The following is a 23,541-nucleotide window of genomic DNA, read 5'->3' on the forward strand; positions in this document are numbered from 1 at the left end:
GTCTTTCCGCGAACAACTACAAAACGGTGGTCGACTTAGTGAAAGGAGCACGTAACGTAATCCTCACTATAAATAAGATGCGCAGTTTCGAGCGTAAGCCACCTCTCCGCATCCGTCAAAGCGACCCAATTCCTGACAAGAAGTCCTCATATAGTGTAACGGGCCGAGCGCCGCATTACACTGCACATTCCGAGACGTCCTCAAAATCTGACTCCGCATCAGTCACTACAAGTGCAAGTGGTGACTCAGGTTCAACTTCTTCTTCCACTGCTCCTGCAAACCCGGGTCAGCGGGCTCCTGCACGCTCGGCTGCTACGTGCGGCTATTGCAAGAAACCGGGACACACTATTGCTGAGTGTCGTGCTCGGTTGCGTGCTGACGAGCGCAGAGCTACTGCTACTGCCTCTACTTCATCTGCTTCTCCGGGAAACTGCTAAGGCAGCAGAGAGACGGGGTTCTCTTGCTGCCTGCCTTCCTTAAACCACATACTACCCCGCAAGTTCAAGTATTCTTTGGCATACGCTCCACTCACGCACTTCTTGACTGCGGGGCCTCTCATTCTTTTCTCACTGAACAAATAGCCAAACAATTCGAATTACAAATCGATCCTTCTGCTCTTGGCGAAGTCACTATCGGTGACAATAAAATTCTGAAAACTCTTGGTTCTGTAACGACTACAGTAAAATTAGCTGACAAATATTTTTCTCAAATTTTCCATATTTTGCCCAATTCGCCTTATGAATGTGTTCTTGGTGTAGATTTTATTTGCTCAGCTAATATAATATTAGATTTACCTAAAGGGAATTTTTATTTTGGCGAAATTCCCTCTCAACAAATTTCTTTAATAAATTCAGAGTACATGTCTACTCTCCATGGCCTCCAGCCACTTCAGCGAGCGGAAATTTCGTCGCTCCTTAATGAGTTCCCTGCAGTCATGAGTGAAAAAATCGGCCGCACAACTCTCACTCAATGTGAACTAACCGTCACCGACAATCCTATCGCCCAGCGTGCATATCGTGTCTCACCGCACAAACGTACGCTCATTACCCAACACGTTAAGAAAATGTTGGAGCTCGGCATCATACGCGAGTCTAACTCTCCATGGGCTTCTCCCATCAACTTAGTCAAGCAGGGTGACGAATACCGCTGTACACTTGACTACCGAAAACTTAATAAGTGCATTCCCAACGACCCATTTTATATTCCTCACATGGATTCTCTTCTCGAGCGCCTTGGTCCCGCTCGCTTCTTCACTAAAATCGATCTACGAAAAGGATATTGGCAAATCGCAATGCATCCTGACTCCATAAAATATACTGCCTTCATTTGCCATGAAGGAAAATACGAATTTCTCCGTATGCCCTTTGGCCTGTCCATAGCAGTCGCCAAGTTTCAGAGATTTGTCAATAATCTCCTCAAAAATGCTCGCGGTGTTTTTGCCGATGCATATCTAGATGACATAATTATTTACTCTTCCACATGGAAAGAACATTTAAAACACGTGAGGTTCGTGCTCGAGCAGTTGCAAGCAGCAGGACTCACCGCTAACGTAGCCAAATGTTCCTTTGGGTTGACCACAATTTCCTATCTTGGCTTCATAATTTCTCCCGACGGTGTCAGTACCGATCCCCGAAAGACTTCTTCAATCTTAGAATTTCCTATTCCGCACAACCCTAAAGAAGTGAAAAGATTTCTTGGTTTATGTGGCTGGTATCGCCACTTCATTAAACACTTCTCTTCCAAATCTGAACCACTCAATGCACTTTTACGTGGCACACAACTCTTCATTTGGGGCGAAGCGCAACAAAAAGCGTTCGACCTACTCAAACAAGAACTCATACACACCGTCACCTTAGCCCTGCCTGACTTTCATAAGCCGTTCGTACTACGGACTGATGCGTCCGGGGTTGGACTCGGTGCGGTGCTCTCTAACCGTGATTTAGACGGAACGGATCGTCCCATTGCCTTCGCTTCTCGTTCACTCAGTCATGCCGAGCGCAATTATGACGGTCCTGAACTCGAAGGTTTAGCGATCATTTACGCCTTCAAAAAGTTTGAACATTATCTCGACGGACGAGAATTTCATCTTGAAACGGATGCCCGTGCCCTCACATACATTCACAAGCATAAGGATGTCAACAGCAAAATAATGCGCTGGGCACTCCGCATACAAGACTTTCAATTCACAGTCTCTCATATTGCTGGTACTCAGAACGTAGTTGCTGATGCACTTTCCCGAGCGCCGACCGATCCACCACAAGTAGACGAACTAGAGGATCATATGCTAGTCCCAACCAACTCTACTTTCCTTGCACTGCTGCAAGCGCCCGTCACACCGCTCCTCACTCTACCAGCCATTCGCACTGCACAGGATGCAGACCCGGAGGTGCAAGCTCTGCTCACAGACTTGCCCGAGTCATTCTCTCTCTCTGACGGTATTCTATACAAGAACGGGAAAAACACCGCTCGCCTCCCTTTCATACCACAGGCTATGAGACGGTCGGTCCTACACTTCTTCCATGACTCCCCTCTCGCTGGCCATTTAGGTTACCGTAAAACCATGGCCCGGCTTCTTCGTCGCGTATTCTGGTTCGGTATGCATGAAGACATTTATGCGTACATTCGATCGTGTGCTACTTGTCAAGCGGTTAAAAACCCAACATCAAAACCTCATGGTTCATTGCAGTCAGTATTACCACAGGGCCCGTGGGACATGCTGGCAATGGATTTAATGGGACCTCTACCCCGCTCCGCTAACCGCAACACGTATCTCCTCGTAGTAGTCGACCACTTCTCCAAATGGGTCGAGCTTTTTGCTCTAAAGGACGCTACCGCTCCATTAATCGCTCGCACCTTGGAACGAGAGATATTCTGCCGTTTTGGGGCTCCTGCCTCAATCCTGTCCGACAACGCGACCAATTTCCGTGGTAAGGTTCTGGCCAATCTCATGAAAGCATGGGGGATTGAGCAGAAATTTACCACGACGTATCACCCGCAAGGCAACATCACTGAACGGGTGAACCGGAATCTACGTGCCATGCTCTCCGCTTACACGCACTCTAAACACTCCAAGTGGGATGAGTTTCTCCCAGAAACTGCTCTCGCTCTAAGAACTGCAGTGCACAGTTCGACCGGCTTCAGCCCCGCTCTCCTTAACTTAGGCCGTGAGCCAAAACTCCCTTTAGATTACGCAGTGAACCCAGTTCACTCTGACGGCTTCGACTCTCGCATCGATTACTCTACCAAACTTATTGATCGATTGGCATCCCTTTACTCCCAAGCCAAATTAAATATTGAAAAATCATGCGAAGAGCAAAAACGACACTACGACAAGAGACATAAAAATATTACCTTTAAACCTAATGATCTGGTTTTACTAAAAACTCATCACCTTTCGAAAAAGAGTGAAAAATTCTCTAAAAAGCTTGCAATTCGGTGGGATGGCCCATTTAGAATTGTAGCTCAATTGACTCCTGTCACATATACAATCGTAAAGATGGTGCCAGATGCTCAGCCCACTATACATAATGTAAAGCATCTCAAGCCATTTTTCGATCGTCCTTCACATTTATCTGACTATTTTGCATGTTCTTCCCCTGAAAACATTTCCATGTCAGACATTACTGTGGTAGAATCTTCTGATCAAGGACATTCTTACCACCTTCGTTCTAGAAATCTATTAGTTTAGTTCACAGTTGACAAGTGAGTTGTCAACATCTCTTTTCTGGCTCTCTGGTCAGCCACATAATTTCTTACAAAATAAGTTCTCAAATAATACATAAATATTACAATTCACAAATAGTTAGTTCAACTATCCTTTAAATTCATCACTTTCTTCAAATTTTGGATCTTTCTGGTATACATTACGGTAATAATTCATAAATATTGTTAGTTTTAAGTTTTCCATTAATTATAAGTACACAAGTTATCCAAACAATTTATTACTTAATTTTAAGTCATAAATTTAAGTTCTAAAATATCCTCACGACAGAATTACGGTCATGTCTCCTCCCGTTTACGAACAACAACCTGGTGAACATATCCAGATGTTTGCGTGGAGAGTTGAGTCCGCGATGCGACTCGCTTCCCCCAACGGCGACGTACCCGACGTACGCATTTTCCATCGTATCCTTCTCGGCCTACATCCCTCAATCACGGCAGTAATGACCACCAACCCCACAAATCTGGAGCAGCTCTTCTGCTATGGCGAAATTCTCGACACACTGCTCTCTCCGGACGACCCATTCTACCGCACCATACGCGAACACTGGCCTGTTACTGTGACAGTAGACAACGAGCAGTTCCGGCCTCAAAGCCCCACGGCGGTACAGTGCTATCGGTGTCACGACATGGGACATTACGCTGCCGGTTGCACCAGGAAGCGCATCAACAAGCCCAAACGCAAACGTGGATGTAAGCGCCTCAAGTCCACCCCAGCCTCGCCACAGGGACGGGGGCATGTAGGGCTGAAAGCCTACACAACGCGAATTCCATCACGTCGAATTAATTAATTAAATTAACCAGTCTAGACGAGGTCATAGACTGGCTTGGCCGTGAAGGCCAACTAAGTTAATGCGGGTGAGATACCCGCAGCCCACTATTTAAGGAGCGTCCGAGCTCCCATTTGGGACTACTATTTTTTTGACTCGCGACGAGTCAACTCCCATGCACATGTATGTATGATTTTCTCTCTCTACTAACAAGCCAGTGATTGGCAGCTACCACTGAGGATAGAGGTAGCGGCTCTGAGCCCCTTTCTGCAAACTAACACTTCTTACCTAAATAAATTTCTACTTGATTATGTATTTACTGTCCAGAGCCACCACCACTTTCCTGATTCGACTCCAGTCCACCGCATAACTCTTATATAGCACGAGTAGGACTCGGTATAACTAGAGTAGGTATGCACTAACAGCTCAGTTGAGCTCCCTCTCGCTCCTAGTCTCATCCTGCCTCAACACCACTGGTCCATTCTTAAATACTAGGCCATGCTTAAAAGCATTGCCATGCTTATTAACCTGTGAGCCCAAGTTCCATTTATCTCTTGGTTACTCACTCTCACAGACAGACACGGCGTTCTAACCGCTCGGTCTGTCTCTATATGTAAGTAGCACTCTCTTCCAACTCGCTCCACTACACAGCGTAACGCACTCGGTCGCGCTCTCCTGCAACCAGCAAGGGTTGCCTCTCTCTTCTCAGTGCTCTCCCTTACAAAACGCTTGAAGAGGGTTGTAGGTAACAAAATTAGAAACATTTTGGCGAAAACCGCTTTCAAAAATGTTGACCCGTGTTTGAGCTAAAAGTCGCAGACGGATCGATTTTTTTCAATTTAAGCTCCTCCCACTCCGCGAGCGGGGGGGCGGAGTCGGAACGTTGTACTCGTTCCGTTCGACTCAGGAAGCTCACCTGTACAAACAGTGACAAGCTCATCCAAATCAAAACATTTTATGTGTGAAGTGATTCCGTCATATTCCTAACCTGTAATTCATCTGTGGAGGATGCTGCTTTCCAATTTCTTTGAAATAATGTTTAGCGTGGGCACGATTCATGGAAAGAAATAAAATAAGGAAAACATTCAAAAAGACTTAATTATTACTATTTGAACTATCTTATAATTCTTGGCAACTTGGAAGTATTCACGCCAACTTTAAAATCCTTATCTCGAATATCTCGCAAATTGAGCATAGCAATATTATATCGTCAATATTACGTGCCAGGTTGTACGAAATTAGCAAAATTTCGCAGACATGTATTTGGCTGAAAAATCTTGGACAAAGATTTTTCGAGCTCCAGCAACTTGCTAAGGTTAGGTTGCTAAGGTTAGGTTGCTTAATTGTGATGCTAAATAGTATTTAGTAAATAAGTCGTTGACGTGAAAACGCCCATTAAGTTGGGGTTCGAACTAGTCGATTTTTACTTGCATGCTGGGTAAATAAATCCGAAGAATAAATATTTTCAGTTAAATATTTTCCCATAAATATATGTACAAAAATATGTACACAAAAATTACCCTTTCCTGGTTAGGCGAACAGACTTTAGTAACCAGCAATATTTTTAAAAAAATGCTAGATAGACATCTTGAATTTAACGAGTTCAAAGAAATATCTTTATTTACAAGCATGAAAAATCCTACGTATGTCCCTGAAACTCTGAATTAATAGGTCAAGAATATGTACTGCTTCTTAACTAACAAAATATATTTATATATGTAGATACATATCCTCCTTCTCAAATTTCTAACCAATGTACATACGCATATAAAAAGTGATGAGTTCCATCCAGTTTCTATGGTTGAGGCAAATAAGGTAGACATTTGGCCAAATATTAAGTAACTTACAATGGAGGTCTCCCAACGTATGCTCTCAGATTTGGACGAAACTGGTGTCAATTGATCACAAATTAAATTAGTATGAAATTTGCAAATGCAACTATCTGCAAATGCGCAGGTTTGGCGGAGATATTTGCATAAAAAGAGGTGAAAACTCGCAAATTTGTCAGGGAAAATTCGAAAAGTGTAAAATTGATGGCATTTTGGGCGCGTTTTCGCCTCTGTTTATGTCAATATCTCCGCCAAACCTGCGCATTTGCAGATAGTTGCATTTGCACATTTCATACTAATTAAATTTGTGATCGATTGACACCAGTTTCGTCCAAATCTGTGAGCATACGTTGGGAGAGCTCCATTGTTAGTTGTGTGTGAAAATTTCGGAATTTTGTTTATACCGCTAGAAAGGTATCAACAAGGGAATAAGAATATGTATATCTTCTTCAACGGATATCAAGAATATGTATGTTTTGCTTGGCGCCGAACCACACCCCTTGAGAGTCCTAAGACTTAAGAGTTTTGAACGGTTGCTCGCCAAAACTTAACACAGCGAGTGACAGAAAGTTTATACTGCGTGGTAAATATGGAGCCAATATCAAAACCCTACTCCGATCGTCTACCTTTTTTTGTGTCACCCATAATTGTGGCATGCTGTGTTATTAATTATGAACCATAAACTTAAACATAAAGGTGAACCATGAATTGACATTCATGGCGAAAAAATTATGTATGTCGTATCATTGATTTGAATATTTTCCCACGTCGTTTTTTTCACATGTTTTTTCCCAACTATGCATATTCACTCCGGAGGACATACACATGCCTAGGTAATCTAGCCCAAAGTATTTTAATTATGCAATTATAAATGCATCGTTCTTCTTGCTGGTATCACACACTCTAACCAAAATATTCATCTCTGCCTTTATTTTTATCAGATGCATTGTTTAACATCTTGGCCTTGGCTTATGTATGGTTGAGGTAGACATTTGGCCAAATATTAAGTAACTTGACTGTATGTGAAAATTTCAGAATTTTGTTTATACCGTTAGAGAGGTATCAACAAGAGGAATAAGAAAAGGTGTGTTTAGTAGGGTGCCGATCCACCCCTTAAGAGAGTCTCGAGACTTAAAAGTTTTGAACGGTTGCCCGCCAGAACTCAACAAAGGCTGTAGGTAATATCGAGCAAAACTCAAAACCCTGCCTCGATTGTCTACCTTTCTTACCTCAACCATACATTGGAGAAGCACGTACTCTTCCCTTATACGTGAAGAAGCTAAGCAGTTTGTAAATTCCAAGTTAAAAATTAACACAATTCGCTAATGAACATTAAAAAAATGGGTATCGTCTTGAGAACATTCCCTCATCGTAAGAAGCGTCGCACCTTCTTCAGCTCCGGCTTGACACTAGAAGTTGGTAAAATTTGGTTTTAAAAAGTGGATCCAAATAAAGCTCAAGATACGTCATAAATTTGCAGGCCGCGGAGGCTGTGGGGGCTTTTGTGACTCTAGGATTTACAGTTATCCCATCTTGGTAGGTTAGGTTTTGAGCAAGCGTAGTTCTAAATCGTGACAATCTTTGAGAGCAACCAATTAGCTAGGTTAGTAATTTTTCCTAGGTAAAAAAAAATAAAAAATCCACCCACCCTGCTCAGTTGAATTGCAAGTCTCGTGTAAAAGCTTTTACCAGTCGATTTTGGTACGAAAGTATCATATATACGAACCTAAAACAGTTCGGCAAAAGCATAACGTACTTTACTAATTAAATACAGTTTGGGAAAGGTGTTTCAACAGAAACCTAGAGTGTGAGAGTGGTCCCTCCACCAAAAACCAAACAATTTCGAAACCCGCGAAAAGGTGCACAATTCAAGTTATTCATCTGGAGAAGCCCAAAAGTAGTAAAATGGTAGTATGCGAAACAGTTAGACTCTGACAAAACAACAACGCAACTAATTATTACGAAGGATTTCGGGTAAGTCAAGGTGTCAGGGGTAGTTTTTACCCATTGCCATCAAGTTTCATCAACTCGCCACACGGAAAATTCAACAGCATGAAACACCCGTGAAAATAAAACTTGGCCTAACAAGGGAAGGTCCCCGACTGCTTATCGTGTCCAGGGTACCCACTATGTTTTTTAGAATCTACTAGGACCCTAGACGAAGGATCCATTCATGTTTCCGTGTTAATCGCATATTTGGCGCCATGGCGTGGCGCCAATTTCGCCAAATTTGTATGTTTTTATTTTTTAAACCGCCATAACTTTTGAAATCCTGGGCGGATTTTCAAAAAAAATTCCAAAAATCATTAAAAAGAGTTCAACTTTCGTATGCCATGAAATTTTTCAAAAAATTTTTTGTTTGAATTTTTGTCAAAATTTTGGAATCTTCTTACGCTTGGGGATTCGCCGAAAAAATATCAAAAAATAAAAATATTTCGTTTTTTATTTATTTCTTAAAATTTTGACCTTTGTGGTCATTTTAAGCCCAAAATTTGGAAAATCCCCCGGAAACTAGAAAAGTTATGGAGGTTTGAAATTGGTCGAAAACGCAGATTTTTAAGTTTGGCGCCACGCCATGGCGCCAAATATGCGATTAACACGTTTGGCGGTTATATGGAAGAATTTTCTTTAAATTGCAATTGTCTCATCGAAAAACGACCATTTTTTAATGGGTTTGGCACGCAATAAAAAATAGCGATCCAAAGGAAGGACAACAAACTGTCGGGAGGCATTTTTATCCCGAAAATAGCAATGCAGGCTTGTAGTTAAGGACAAAAGGCTTCAAATAGGGCACTTTGGCAATCAAAAAAATATTTCGATATACAGTAGAAAACTTCTTGAAAACGCACCTACCAGGATGGGACAACCTTTGTATTATATTTCGGTAGGCGATGGAGACACGACAAAAAAATTATTATTGAAAGCAGCATTTTTTTTGCTATGATATCTCCCTTACTCTTCCGTAGCCCATGTTGATTAATCCACAAATTAATACTACAACTTACAATCTTCCCCTCATTTCGTCCAACTCGAGGCGCAACTCGTTAATCTGCAACACAGCAGAGAACAGTTTAACATAAAAGTATCCTTTGTACATAGGTACATATTTATGTATTTCTACAACAATACAATTCTTCCTAAAAGGTCATTTGGCCTCCTAATCAAGTTAATTTCACGGGTGAAATTACCTTTGAGAAAAACTGGAGGGAAAAGGAAAAAGCTAAATACGTATGTAAATACAAACCAAGATTCGCAAGGTTCAGTTACCTTCATGTCTTTGAAGCGGACATCGTAATCAATGTCATACAAATCTTCCTCCAACCTGGCGACGTGATTCTGGTACAACTTGCATAGGCGGACAACTTCCTCTGCAAATAAATAACCCAATTAAAAAATTCAAGAAAACTTTAACTTCATGATAAAAGTATTGGCATAATTACAAAAAAATAGGCGGTACACTACATAAATATGTAGATTATGAAATCGTTCATATAAATTTACCAGATTTCATATCATTTGTATTTACCTTCACCCATCGAATTTGGTGATTTATTCGGTCCACATCTCTCTTTGATGGCTTTATCTCTTTCTTGCATCTTTTTTTTACGGGTTTCTTCAAAGTTAAAGCGTTGTCTTTGAAATGTGACCCATTCTTTGAGATTTTGTCGCCGTCTTTTGGTCACAAACCCTTTCGCCCTCGTCTTCCTTCTCTGCTCTTTTCTCTCCTTAATCCTTGCACGGATATCTTTTGCCCGTTCCTAAATAAATAAATATGTAATAACCACATTGTAAATTATGTACACTCTTAGCAACTTGGTAATAAAAAAACAGCGGAGTAGATATATGACTCTACCGTGACGAAATTAAAAATTTACACCATGTTGGTATAGATTTAGTAATAAAATAACACTGTTTGGAAATAATTTTAACACTAATTTGTGTTACTTTTTTACCATATAGTATTGTTTTAATACCAACTCATTACTATCGCGGTAGAGTCATATATGCCCTCCGCGCAGTAATGATTCATTAAAATTTTGTTTAGAGTGTACATATTCTCTCCATGGAATAGAACGTATATTCAACCGTTTTGTTGATATTTGCACTTACTGGATCCATGGCAACTTTTGATCCTTGTCCTGACTAGAGGTAACTCAAGTCCCCCTATTTAGCCATGAAGCAGATTAAATAGGTTAAAATCAAATTAAAATAAAGTGTGTGTCTTGTGTTTGGTAATTTTCGTTTAATTTTAATTCCATAGATTTATGTATGTACCATCCAGGAAAAATATTTCGAAATTCTGACAAAAAATTTATGGAAAACTAAAAATTGAGTAAGCTTAGCTTTACAAAATTCAAGGGGTTCGATTCCTCGGCTGGGTAAGAATTTTTGGAATTATTGAAAAATTCCGTATTTGTAAAATATTATATTCTTGTGTTACTCTTCCTAAAACCGAAACTACTAAAATTGAAAATTAAGAAAAAAATAATTTTAACCACTAAAATTCACTACCTGAACTGTGAACCAGGAAAGTTATAATAATATTAACTAAACTAAATTTCCCAGCCGTGCAACACAACTACGGTGATTGCAAAGCCTCGAGATGAAATGAGGCTACAATTGCGAATATTTTAAATTTAGCCAATATTTCCATCGTTTTCTGAATGACTGATATTTCTGCAAAACAATATACACAAAACACTGAGGAGGAAAATTACGTGTTTCCACCCTCTGTAGTCAAGTAACGAAAGAAACGTTCACATTTACATACCTCACATTTCTTTGTTTTATTACATTACACATTAGACCTGCTCATGTCGGCTGGGTTCGAAGGAACAACACAATCCTGTTTTGAGTAGAAATCACGAACATTATTAAATTAAATTTATTTCATGCCCGTATTCGCAGAAAGGAAGTGTACAATGACACAATTATGCGAAAATCTTTCAGCCTTTCAGAATATCATCCTTAACATTACCAGAAATTACCAGAAACCACACTAATTATTTGACAAGGTTACGAATTAAAAAGGTTACAAATCTCGTCATTAAATACATTTACATAAGTCTACGTTTCGGGGATACATATTTATTACAATGGACTTGTACATAAAGTTGTCTCAATCTCGAGGATTAAAAAATATATTAAATTTTTTCCCATAAGAGTTTGATAAATGAAAATTTGTAATCTGTCATAATAAATTTATCCTCATATTTAAAAACAAATGTGTATTTCCGTAATAAAAAACACGACGGTGGAAACCCTGCGAAGAGGATTTACATTCACTCAACGTCACAACAAGCTCATTAGGCCATTTTGCCAGGAAGGATGATTTTCCGCTGTAAGAGCTTGAGAGAAAAAGACGGATTTTCGGAAGTGTAATTAACGCCCTGTCACTCACTTAACACGTATTTTGATATTTTCGTTCATGAAAAAAATGAAAACCAACAACGTCACAAAAAGGCATTATGCGTGTAGTGCCAAAAAATCGTAGAGTTGAGCGAGTTCCAAGTATTTACTTTTGTCTTTTAAACTTGTCTTTTAAGCGAAACCTATTTTTTCGCTAAAAAAACAACAACCAAAGTTATTAATTTAAAATCACTACCGAGGGTAACTCTGTCCTGCTGCTAGATAATAACTATTTACCATTATCACTGAGTATTGATATGGTAATGAAAGACTTGTTAGTAGTGAGTGAATCATCAATTCGAAGGAGGTCTGTAATCAATCAGTGCCAAATCATTAACATATCTACACTCTAAACAAAATTTTAATGAATCATTACTGCGCGGAGTGCATATATGACTCTAAAGCGATAGTAATGATTTGGTATTATAGTCGGATTGAGTTTTGTATGTGCTGTGCGTGCGGAGCCTAATAAGCAAAAGGAAGAAAAACCGAATATTACATTTCGAATTCAAGGCGAGGACTTTACAGTAAGCGCAATTCAGGACGCCGGTTCCAGTCCTCAAATTTATTATTGTAAGTACTACATAGATAAGTAATACCTCCAGGAATTAATATATGACCTGATAATTAATAATAATTAATAATTTTGTAGTGCCAAGTCCATTGTGTTCACCGGCGCCATCACCAGTTTCGCCATCATTAGGACTTGGTGACGTTGATGTATTTAAGCAGGTAAACAGTTCATCAGCTCAATATATTCTAACAAGTACATAGTAACTACAATTTTTGATTTTTTTCGATATTAGATATTAGAGGAATATGTCGAGAAGACGCCGCGTTTGGCGAATCTAATCTTGGAGTGCAGAGAGAAGTCCCTCGTCGATAACTCAGCGGCGGCAATAATTGTTAACGAGTTTGTGTCGAAATTGGTAGACTTAAAAGGGTAATTATTTTTAAATAAGTTCCTTGCTGTTTGTAAATAATATTTTCTGTTATGTAGTAACTCACCATGCACTCGAGACCAGATATCTTTTGCAAAGGCGATTGTTGAAATTCTGCCTTTCTGGAAATATCCGGGAACGCCAGACGGAATTGTAAATTACTATTGCAAATAAATTTTCGTAACAATAATTACTAAAAAAATTATTCTAAAAGTGTCTTGTGTAAATTGCAGGATATTCTTTATGATGAAATTAACCGGTCTGGCCTAATTCAACAACGACTCAAGTGGATTCACAGAAACATTAGGAAACCGGAAGTTGATACGAGGCGTCGGAAAAAAGAAGAAAGTCAAGGTGGCCCAAAGCCAAAAATAGCGAAAGGCGCAGAGGAGGTTTTCCCCAACTTGGAATTAACGGCGGCCCTAAATTCAAGCACTAAAAAAGGTGAAATTGTATCACTCATGAAGGAAACTTTTGAACACAGAAACCAGATAAGACGGTCAAACGATCAATCAGTGCTACGTGTGTACTCAAAATTTGCGGAATGTTCCTACTTGGTTTGAATTATTAACTTAATTTTAATAATTACGCATGTCATAAATATACAATTAATACTTCTGTTCAGGTTAATTTTGAGTTTTCGCTAATGTTTCCTGACCTTGAACAAAACTTTCTAAACACGTGGCCGGAATTTGCTGACCGATTGATTGCGCACTGCAAAACTTTAAGTAATTCGCCAGCCCTATTGAAATTCGCAAACAATAATTATGGTAAGTGTTTCCGTAAATCTAATAATCATAAATTTCGTAAATAAATTGCTAACCACTGTTTTGTTGTCACAGATAATTGGGACAAATCAATAGCAGCTCTATTTGTTCTGTTACACCTTATTCCTCCAAGCGCTCAAGGGAGAGGGAAAGGGGGACGCTGTAAAATTGACGACGCAAAGTTAAAGTTGGTTACTTTTTACCGGGTAAGCGCGGGAATAATTTAAGAGGGTCAGCTAAACGATATGGGACAGTTTTAATAAATATGTGTTTAAATAGGCTGAAACGCCCTTGAAATCAATTGTGGACACTTGGAATTTTGAGACTTCCCAACCAGCGCTCATTGTACTAGGCGAGGACCACTCCAATTTGACGTCCTTCTACATAATTTGTGATCGAATCCTCCTCCCAATCAACGCAAGAACTTCAACCGAGGCAATCGATTCCCTATTTAAGGCTCATTACGTAATTGGAACAGAATACGACAAAAATTTGACCGGAATTTGGAAGTTTATTCAAGTACACATTTTTCAACTTGAAACAACTACTCAGCTATCAAGAAAAGTGAAACAAGTGTTCCAGCAAATTTCTACTTATCTTCAAACGTCAAATTCCTCGACAAATTAAAATGTATACTTGTGGTCCATGTGGAAAAGTATTTTGTAAATTTAGAGAGATTATAGTACATTTTAGGTGCATTCATAATTACGGTGAGGCAAATTTTCCAGCTACAATATGTCCTAAACAGTCTTGTAGCACACAAATATGTACATGGAGTGGATTGTTGAGGCATTTTAAGTCCCACGAAATTGTTTTAGATTCTGAAAATTATGATAAGAATTTTGAGGAAAATTTAACTCCCTCACTTAATTTAGTAGATCCAGTCTTAGATGACGTAGGTAATGATCCCAATTTAACTGAATTTAATGAACAAGCAGATATTACTACCAATTTAGGAATTAACGTAATGAAAGATATTTTAATTTCATTCTGCTCGTCATTGTTAGCCTCAGGTGTTACCAATTCAACTGTGGACTTTGTTGTTAAAGAGTTTGAAAATTCGTTTCTTCAAATTTCAAAATTAATTTTAAGGATAAGCAACAAATTTTGCAAAGAAAATTTTGAGGACTTTAGTTGCCAGTCGCTATCTTTAATAGAAGCGTTCAGTCACGTAAATTCTATTTACAAACGACAGAAAGCGTTAGAAAAATATAGCCAAATAATTATGCCAAAAGAATATTCGTTAGGAAGTAGGCTGGAGCAAAGGGTGAGAGATAACAAACGTCAAGAAGTTATTGTATCAGATACATTTATGTATGTACCAATTCTCAAGAGTTTAGAAAAACTTGTTTCATCTCCAGATATTTATCAGTGTTTTTCAAAAGTTGTACCTTCAAATTCCAATTCAATCGAGTCATTTAAAGATACAGTTGCATTTAAAACTAATTGTCTTTTTTCAAGGAACCCGAATTCTATTCAAATTCAACTTTTCTATGATGATTTTGAAACAGTCAATCCCCTTGGCTCAAAACGAGGAATTCACAAATTGGGAGCGTTTTACTTTACTATTAAAAATCTTCCAGATTATATTAATTCCCAACTTAGCTCAATACATTTATTAGCCTTGTTTTATTCGGAGGATGCCAAAAAGTATGGTATTAATTCAATTCTGAAATTAATAATTCCAGATTTCCTGTATCTTGAGAAAGTGGGCATATCGGTAAATGGATCTGATAGAATTTTTGGTACTTTGTGTTCTCTTGCGTTTGACAACTTAGGTGGAAATAGTTTGCTAGGATTTAATGAGTCGTTTAATTCCCATTATTTTTGTCGAATATGCTGTACATCTAAAAGTGAAGCACAAGAAATATTTGAGCATAGCAAAATGATAGTCAGGGACAAAAGTAATTATGCCAATCATTTAAGTGACAAATCTTTTGGTGTTCAAACTGAATGTATTTTAAATCAACTTAATTATTTTAATTTTTTAGATAGTCCGTCTGTTGACATTATGCACGATTTACTGGAAGGTGTCGTTCCGTACGAAATCAAACTAGTTTTACAAAAATTAATATCTTTAAAGTGCTTTGATTTAGATTTAATTAATCAAAGAATTCAGGCCCATAATTTTGGCTATTTAGAATCAAAGAATCGCCCAAGTCCAATACGACTAGAAGGATCGGGAAACAAAATTGGACAAAAAGCTTCTCAAGCCTGGTGTCTGATTCGGTATTTACCAGTGATTATTGGGGATTTAGTTATTAGTAATGAGCAAAAAAAATATTGGGAAATTTTATTGCAACTTTTGGAGATTTTGAGCTATGTATTTTGTCGGAAATTTTCAGAATCTACTTTGTTATTATTAGATGCAAAAATAGTTAGCCATCATAATCTATTTCGTAAGTTGTTCCCAGATCAAAAACTTATCCCCAAGCACCATTTAATGTGTCACTATTCTTTTGTCATTAGGCAAAGTGGGCCATTAGTATCAATGTGGGCCATGCGGTATGAGGGGAAACATAATTATTTTTCTCAATTAGCAGGACAAATAAGAAATTTTCGTAATATTTGTTCATCGTTGGCTAAAAGGCATCAACAGTATAGTTCTCATTTGTTAAAAACTATTGAAATTAATGAGGGGGTTAGGGCAGATAATATAGTAGTATCTAATTTGTATGAATTTGCTGAGTCTTTTGATTTAATCGAGAAATTAAGACAGTTTGACATATTTAAAGAATGTGACGGAAATACAAAAGTTTATACAGCAAATAAGGTCTGGTATCGTAATTATAAATACAAAATTGATTATGTTGTTTGCTATGGAATGGGAAATATTTTTCCAAATTTTGGTGTAATTCAGGACCTAATATTAATTGATGAAACCAGATGCCTGTTATTTTTGAAAAAGCTAAATGTAGACTTCTTTGACAGACACTATTTTTCCTATATTGTTACACGTACAAATGATTTGTTTGAAGTTGTGGATATATCTAATTTAATTGTTCATGAATGTTTTGAGTTTCAAAAAAATTGTAATACCGATGCTTTTCATTTAGTTTTAAGGCATTACTTGTAAAAATATATGTATTTGTAATTTAGGCTATATATAACTTGATTGGTTTTTGTATTTAATTAAGTTGTGTAGTTTAATTATTGCGAATTATTACAATAAATAATCAAAATAATTACCGAAATAGTGAAACATTTATTACCATAATAATAAATATCGATAAGCAAACGATAATAATATGATTATGGTGCGGTGTTGATTATTTACCACCCAGTAATAAGCATCTTTATACATTTATCATAATATCATTACTGGCTAATATTACTTCATTACTGCGTGCAGTTGCAGGTTCATATTGCATGATATTTATGATATTATTGTGGAGTAATACGTTAATGCCGGGATGGTAATCTTTCTGTTAAATACCGCGCGGTAACTAACCCATTACCACAGCAGTAGAGTCATATATAGACTACACGGGGTAATGATTCCGGTAAACATTTTTCGGAGAGTGTATGAATATAGATTTTGAAAATATGTTAGGTTTCTCCATAACGTGGACGCGGTGGCGTCCACTGGGTCGACATGAGCAGGTAGCTCGCTGACAAAGGGATTTGTGTGGGCATCCCCTATTAGGATGATCGGAGGACTAGGTCGTGTGGGGAACTCTGGGCGTGTATGTCAACTCGGGCAGATGCATTTGGAAACGGGGACCAAAATAATTTGCTGAGAAACTCACCCGTATGCACTAAATACTGAGTAATATGTTTACTATTTATTCACCCAATGGAATTTACGAAAGGAAAATGGAATTTGTACAGAAATTATAAACCGGAAACAAACAAAAATGGAAACACTATTTTTTCTCTACCACACTACCATACACTACAGCAAAATTTTTCAACATTAGGAAATCTAACTCCTGAAACAAACTTCAATAGGTTTATCTGGAACAAATGCAAGTGAGCCCGTGCCAGTTGCCACATCGACCACTCCTGTATCCACAATACGTTCTGCAAACCTGGGCGCACCTCGCATTCCCTCCTTCAAGACAGGCCCCATCATAACACTGTCCGTAAACCTGTGATTTTCAAAATTGCGAAATTAACTTCAAAATTACTTCGTTTAATCAAAAAATTCAAAAATTGTTGCAATTTTGACTGATTAAAAGTACCGTTTCCATAATGGAGAAAACCAGTATGGCCATCAATGTGATGACAAGTAAACGTTGACCAATATGCATAATAATTTCCCTTGAGTTTATTTCCCACAATTTTTTTAAATTTCAAAAAATTTAAAACTTTTATTCCAATCAGATTGTAACTTTTCTTTTATTCAGTTGCAGTCCACACTTCACTTGCGAATAATATCAGTCTTGAAACATGACGGGTTTTTAAACAATTTTTACACTATATTAGAGATATAAATTTGTTTTGGTGCAAAGAATTCACGGAATCAAGGATGCCGCATATTTACGGTTTTACCCGAAAAATAACAAACATAAACATCAAAATAGGTTGCACATACATATGGTAAATCTGCATTCGTAGAGAGCGAACAAAATAAAGATAGCACAAACACCATACTTCAATTAATATTTATAGGAATTATTATCATTTTTACGATCCGTCCATCATCGATGTATCTACATCATCATCTGCCTACCATTGTGCATGGCTTCAAATTAATTATACTTACATCCGCATTAATTTACAACTAGATGTCTTCTCTGAGTATGTTGACTTAATATATTTATTGCACATACTTATGTACATTTATCCTAAATGCCTGGAAATCATAATTACAATAAATGTTTTCGTAAATAGATTACTCTGAATAAATCGATGTTTACTTCGTTGACGTAAATTTATCAGGGATGTATTGCGCTGTAAATTTGTTGCACAGAGTAAGAAGCAGACATAAATTATGTGGATTCCGCAAACTATACACAATCTGCTCATACATACATAGATGTAATCATCTATAGATAGTCATCGTCTGGTAATAGTTGCAACTATTAGCAGACGATGACCATTGCGCAGCGCTGCGCAATGGTATTTTCATGCAGGGGCTAACATATTTTCATGAAAAATTTGATGAAAATTTTAAATTTCAGTTCCACTTAAGAATCTATTAGGACAAAGAAGTAGTAACAAATTATATGTTTATAATTTCCGACATCAATGCTGAATATGTAAATACCTAAGCACGCATTGCAAATGTTCACTCAAAATAATCCGGTAATAGATGAAGTCATATATAGTCACCGGCCTGGTAATAGGGAAACTTATTACCACATGGTAACAATCACATTACCGAGTGGTAGATAATTGTCATCACATGTGATATTTTTGTTACCACTCGGAAATAGATTTATGACTATGCCGTAATAAATTTACTGTTAACAGACCGGTGCCTATATACGACTTCAACTAGTAGCGGATTATTTTGTTTGTTGAATTAATGTGATTAAGACAGCTTATTTCATTGGGAGAATCGTCATCCTGACTGGGAGGAAAAAGTAAACAAATTGCTACTGGACGGGGTCCATATAAGTATGACCTCACCGTCAACTTCACCCAAACCCCAGACTAAACTTGTTTACTTGTATTACTGATGCTGTCTACATGTGTGTTCATAGGTTCAAGGGAATATGTTCTGTGACATATTTATTTACCTAAGTTTGTCTGAAATAGGTTCAAAGTCGGTATGTATGTACATATTTCCGAGAAAATGTAGGGGTTGCAACCCCTACATTTTTCCATCCATCAACCGGTTGATGGATTCGATGGAACATTTGGAACTTAAAAATAATTTTCGGATTTTCAGACTTGACAAAATTTTGATTGTTAGAATATGGCAATGGCTAATTATTATTGAGCACAGATAATAGTGAAATATGAAATTACAGAGGGTCGCTTTTTTACCTGTGCACAAGTTTGACCTTTAATAGCTCCGTAACGGTTCGTCGCATCGGTTCAAAATTTTGAACATAGGAGCGTATGGTTTTAGAATCGGGGTAGGCCCAAAATCAAGTCTCTACTTTCAAAAATGCCACCCCCACTGTCCCCAGAAGTTAAGGCCGCCAGAAAAGGTATTTTCAAGCTTAATTTCTAGCATAGCAAAATAATTAAACATCTTAGAAATGAAGGAAAAACAGTTTTGAAATCCAGAATCACCAAAGTATTGAAAAATAAAGAAGAGAAGGGAGAGGCATTGAGCTGAGGACAACCCCACCCCATAGAAGTAGACCATCAAAAATTTTAATTCCGACCGTGTTAAGGAAAATGGATCAGCTGACCTCCAAGGACACCCCACCGACCCAAAATTAGTTTGCACGTAAAGTGTGGTCGCCTAGACATAAAGTGGGAGGAGGAATTAGGTTTTCGAAGGAACGATTTCGTCGGAGGACTCGCATGCATCAGCTCACAGATGAAAAAATTACAAATCGTAGTCGTGTGTTCAAATAAAACTCAATAATATTTTTCTGCGTCTAAATAGTCCGAGAGTGGTCCCAAATCCCACAAAATATATATATTCCGAATCCTCTCCCCGAGACCTTCTCAACGATACAAATTTATGGGGCTATGTGAGATTTGACCGTGTGACCTTTGCACTGAGAAATAATTAACAATTCTTCAACAATCTGAAAATACAACTCGTTTACATAATTTTATACCAAAAATGAGGAAAACCCATCCAGGATTGTTGAAATGCCAGCTATTTGGAAAATAAACATGGGATACATCAATTGATCTATGAAATGGACGAAATTCAATATTTAAAATTTCACCTTTTTTATTTTTATCCACATCCCTTGCGTTTGTAAAGTCTCCTATAATACATTCATGAGCTGGAATCATACGCTCAGCTTCAACTTCCTATCAACTTAAGGCAAGTATGCATGAGAAAATCATTTACACGCACGTAAATACATACGGCAGAACTGAATGTACTTGAAAATATGACACATCGCCAAATAAATTTTCTAAAAAGTCAGAAAACTACGAAAAATCCTTATAAATAAGCAAACTTGAATTAGTTTTAGAATTTACTACAAATGGGAAGAACGATAACATAAAAAATTACAAAATTTATAGCAAACTTTGTACGTACACATAAAATTGACAGCAAGAAAGCGCAATTTGTAAGATATTTTTGCCATGCCTTAAAAGTTATTATGTTTCCGATGAGACGAATTATTCGCGTGAATAAGGATAAGAAATAACACAATAAAAATGTGTACCGGGTATATCGAAAAATAGTTTGAATGAGGACATGACACAAAACAAAAGAATAGGCCCAAAATGCACAATGAGACATATGTAGATGCATATGTATGTATGTATACATACATACAAACATACACATTTTTCAAAATTCCAAGTAGGGACGATTTTGTGCTGCGCTGGTCGTTTAGGTTTTTTATAACTGATGATCTAAAACATAATATCTATACTCTGCGAATATGTAAAATAACTAACTAAAATAAATATGTAACGTTTTTAAATACTTCAACTCTTCAGGAAAAGTGCATGAAAATGCACAAAAATCTTTAAATTAGTGCAAATAATATTGCACTAATTCAAGTGGATGCATTATTAACAGCCTATCTTGAATTATTAACGACTTTTTGAAATATCTAAATTTCGAGTAAATTAACAAAATTCCGCTTTGTTTACAAAATTCCGAATCAAATAGTATGCTTAACGGATTCATTTTAAAATTCCGAATTATTTACTAAATTCCGATTTAGTTTCAATTTATTTGACGAATCCGTTGTATCATAAAAATCGATATCAGCTCGATTAGTTATATTCGAGCTCGCTCAAGCGGTACCTTACTATATTTTTTACTCGAATTTGTCACGAGGGTATCTAAATTCAAGGCAGTCCCCAAATATTATTTCATAGGACTTATGACTTATTAACAATGTCTCGAGTTGTTAACAAATTTTGAATTGCACAATACGTTAATAACGTTTAATAAATTCCATATTTCGATCGTGTACTAATTAATACGGAAAATGCCATTATTTTGCAAAATCCTGCAAATTGGAAAATGGGGGCCTAAATTCGAGGCAGTGGGCTAATTCTGGTCCAAAATAATTTTATAAATTATTTCCAGTCGTATTTTACCCAATTTTGACGATTTTGATACAAAAATCAAATTTTTCAAAATTTGCCAAAAAATCGCACATTTTGACTTGTAGCGCAAAAACGGGTTCGGCGCCCCCCAATATTATTACGGATTATTAATCTACTAAATATTACGCAAATTTTAAGCCATCATACATGAAAATCGTTGGAAGTTGAAAAAACACTACTAGATGGTATATATAGGTATTAAAAATGGTATTCAAATTTTCTGACCAGAGATACAGTATCCGAAAAATGAAACCGACCACCGACATTCATAAATTTCAAACTTGAAAAACTTTTATTAAATTTAAACAACAATGAGATATCTTTGGCTTATTTTAAAGAGCAACTAATAAGCTTCAAAATGATATATTACTTTATCCGATAAGATGAATATTACCCCAAAAAATCTGAAATCATAAAAAAAAGTGAAAACCAGTGGGAAAATTGAAACCGACCACTTGTAACAATTTTATTTTCATACCACAAATATCGATTATTTTAGAAATTATTTTATTACCTAATATTTAGTGGGACCTCCCTTGGCCGCAATCACAGCTTGGCATCTTCTTGGCATGGAGTCCACGAGATGTTGGTCACATTTTCAGATATGATCCCCCAAGCTTCGGTGATGCGGGTCTTTAATTGATTTTTGTTAGAAATTGGGAATTTTCGGATTTCCCTTTCTACCACATCCCAAAGGTGCTCAATTCGGTTCAGGTCAGGCGACTGTGCTGGCCATTCCAACCTGTTAATCTTCATATTTTTCAAAAATTCTTGAACAAGTTTTGCCTTATGTTTGGGGTCGTTGTCATCTTGGAAGATAAATTGACGACGAAGCCCCAGTTTTGATGCGGAAGATTTGATATTTCTTTGCAGGATTCCTAGATACACTTCTTTTGTCATGATTCCGTCGATAAACTCCAGATTTCCGAGCCCATTGTAGGACATACAACCCCAAATGAGTAGTGATCCACCACCATGCTTTACGGTTGGATTTAAATTTTTCGTTTTGAGGGCTTCTTTTGGTTTTCTCCAAACCCGACGATGTCCGTCAGAGCCAAATATGTTGTACTTTGACTCGTCGGACCATAAAATTGTTCTCCAAAAGGAATCTGGCTTATTTACATGAAGGCGAGCGAATTTCAATCTTTTGAGTCTGTTCTTTTTGCTGATGAATGGCTTTTTCACGGCAAAGTACCCCTTCAAACCATGACGGTGTATGATATTTGGCACTGTTTTTGAAGTTGCTGACTTCCCGGTTTGTGTCTCCATTTCAGCAGAAATCGTGGGACCACTAATTGTTGGATTTGTCATAACTTTTCGCAAAATTATCCTCTCTTCCGCCGCTGTAAATATTCGTTGTCGGTGTCCTCGGGGGAGATTTTTGATTTTACCGGAATTTTTATATTTGGTAATAATGTCGTGGACTGTCGTCTTTGGAATGTTGTATTTTTTTGAAAGTTCTCTTTCTGATAATTTTCCATTTTCATCGCCTTTCCATCCTTGAATAATTTAATCTCTGATGGCAATTGGAACAACTTTCTTCGGACCCATTCTGAACTTTGAAAGAGACAAATAATATAAATTTTAGCTAAAAATATTATAGAATTTATAAAAAGAAATAAAATTAATAAAATTTATTTACCTTCAATTAAAAAACTATAAATAACGATGCAAAAGCTGAAGTGGTCGGTTTCAATTTTCCCACTGGTTTTCACTCTTTTTTATGATTTCAGATTTTTTTGGGGTAATATTCATCTTATCGGATAAAGTAATATATCATTTTGAAGCTTATTAGTTGCTCTTTAAAATAAGCCAAAAATATCTCATTGTTGTTTAAATTTAATAAAAGTTTTTCAAGTTTGAAATTTATGAATGTCGGTGGTCGGTTTCATTTTTCGGATACTGTATCAGTCAGTTTTTGGCGACATTAGATGAAGCATTATCTGTA

The 23,541-nt window shown here is 37.2% G+C and overlaps 2 protein-coding genes across 2 annotated transcripts; one reads left to right on the forward strand and one right to left on the reverse strand.

Moving 5' to 3' along the window:
* Positions 1-7,060: 7,060 nt before the first annotated feature.
* Positions 7,061-11,037, reverse strand: LOC110849856 (troponin I). Its single transcript, XM_022097319.2, has 6 exons — positions 10,832-11,037; positions 10,430-10,483; positions 9,846-10,077; positions 9,587-9,687; positions 9,325-9,368; positions 7,061-7,728 (listed from the first exon to the last, which is right to left on the reverse strand). Exons 2-6 carry the CDS (start codon positions 10,436-10,438, stop codon positions 7,686-7,688), a joined length of 429 nt encoding a protein of 142 aa, XP_021953011.1. The 5' UTR covers positions 10,439-10,483; positions 10,832-11,037; the 3' UTR covers positions 7,061-7,685.
* A 1,108-nt stretch (positions 11,038-12,145) lies between these two features.
* Positions 12,146-17,347, forward strand: LOC118435682. The gene is made up of 8 exons (XM_035852061.1): positions 12,146-12,301; positions 12,381-12,460; positions 12,535-12,671; positions 12,729-12,822; positions 12,903-13,226; positions 13,295-13,439; positions 13,512-13,642; positions 13,716-17,347. Exons 5-8 carry the CDS (start codon positions 13,131-13,133, stop codon positions 14,061-14,063), a joined length of 720 nt encoding a protein of 239 aa, XP_035707954.1. The 5' UTR covers positions 12,146-12,301; positions 12,381-12,460; positions 12,535-12,671; positions 12,729-12,822; positions 12,903-13,130; the 3' UTR covers positions 14,064-17,347.
* Positions 17,348-23,541: the final 6,194 nt, after the last annotated feature.

Source organism: Folsomia candida, unplaced genomic scaffold (genome assembly GCF_002217175.1).
Source record: "Folsomia candida strain VU population unplaced genomic scaffold, ASM221717v1 Fcan01_Sc005, whole genome shotgun sequence".
Classification (NCBI taxonomy): Eukaryota; Metazoa; Arthropoda; class Collembola; order Entomobryomorpha; family Isotomidae; genus Folsomia; species Folsomia candida.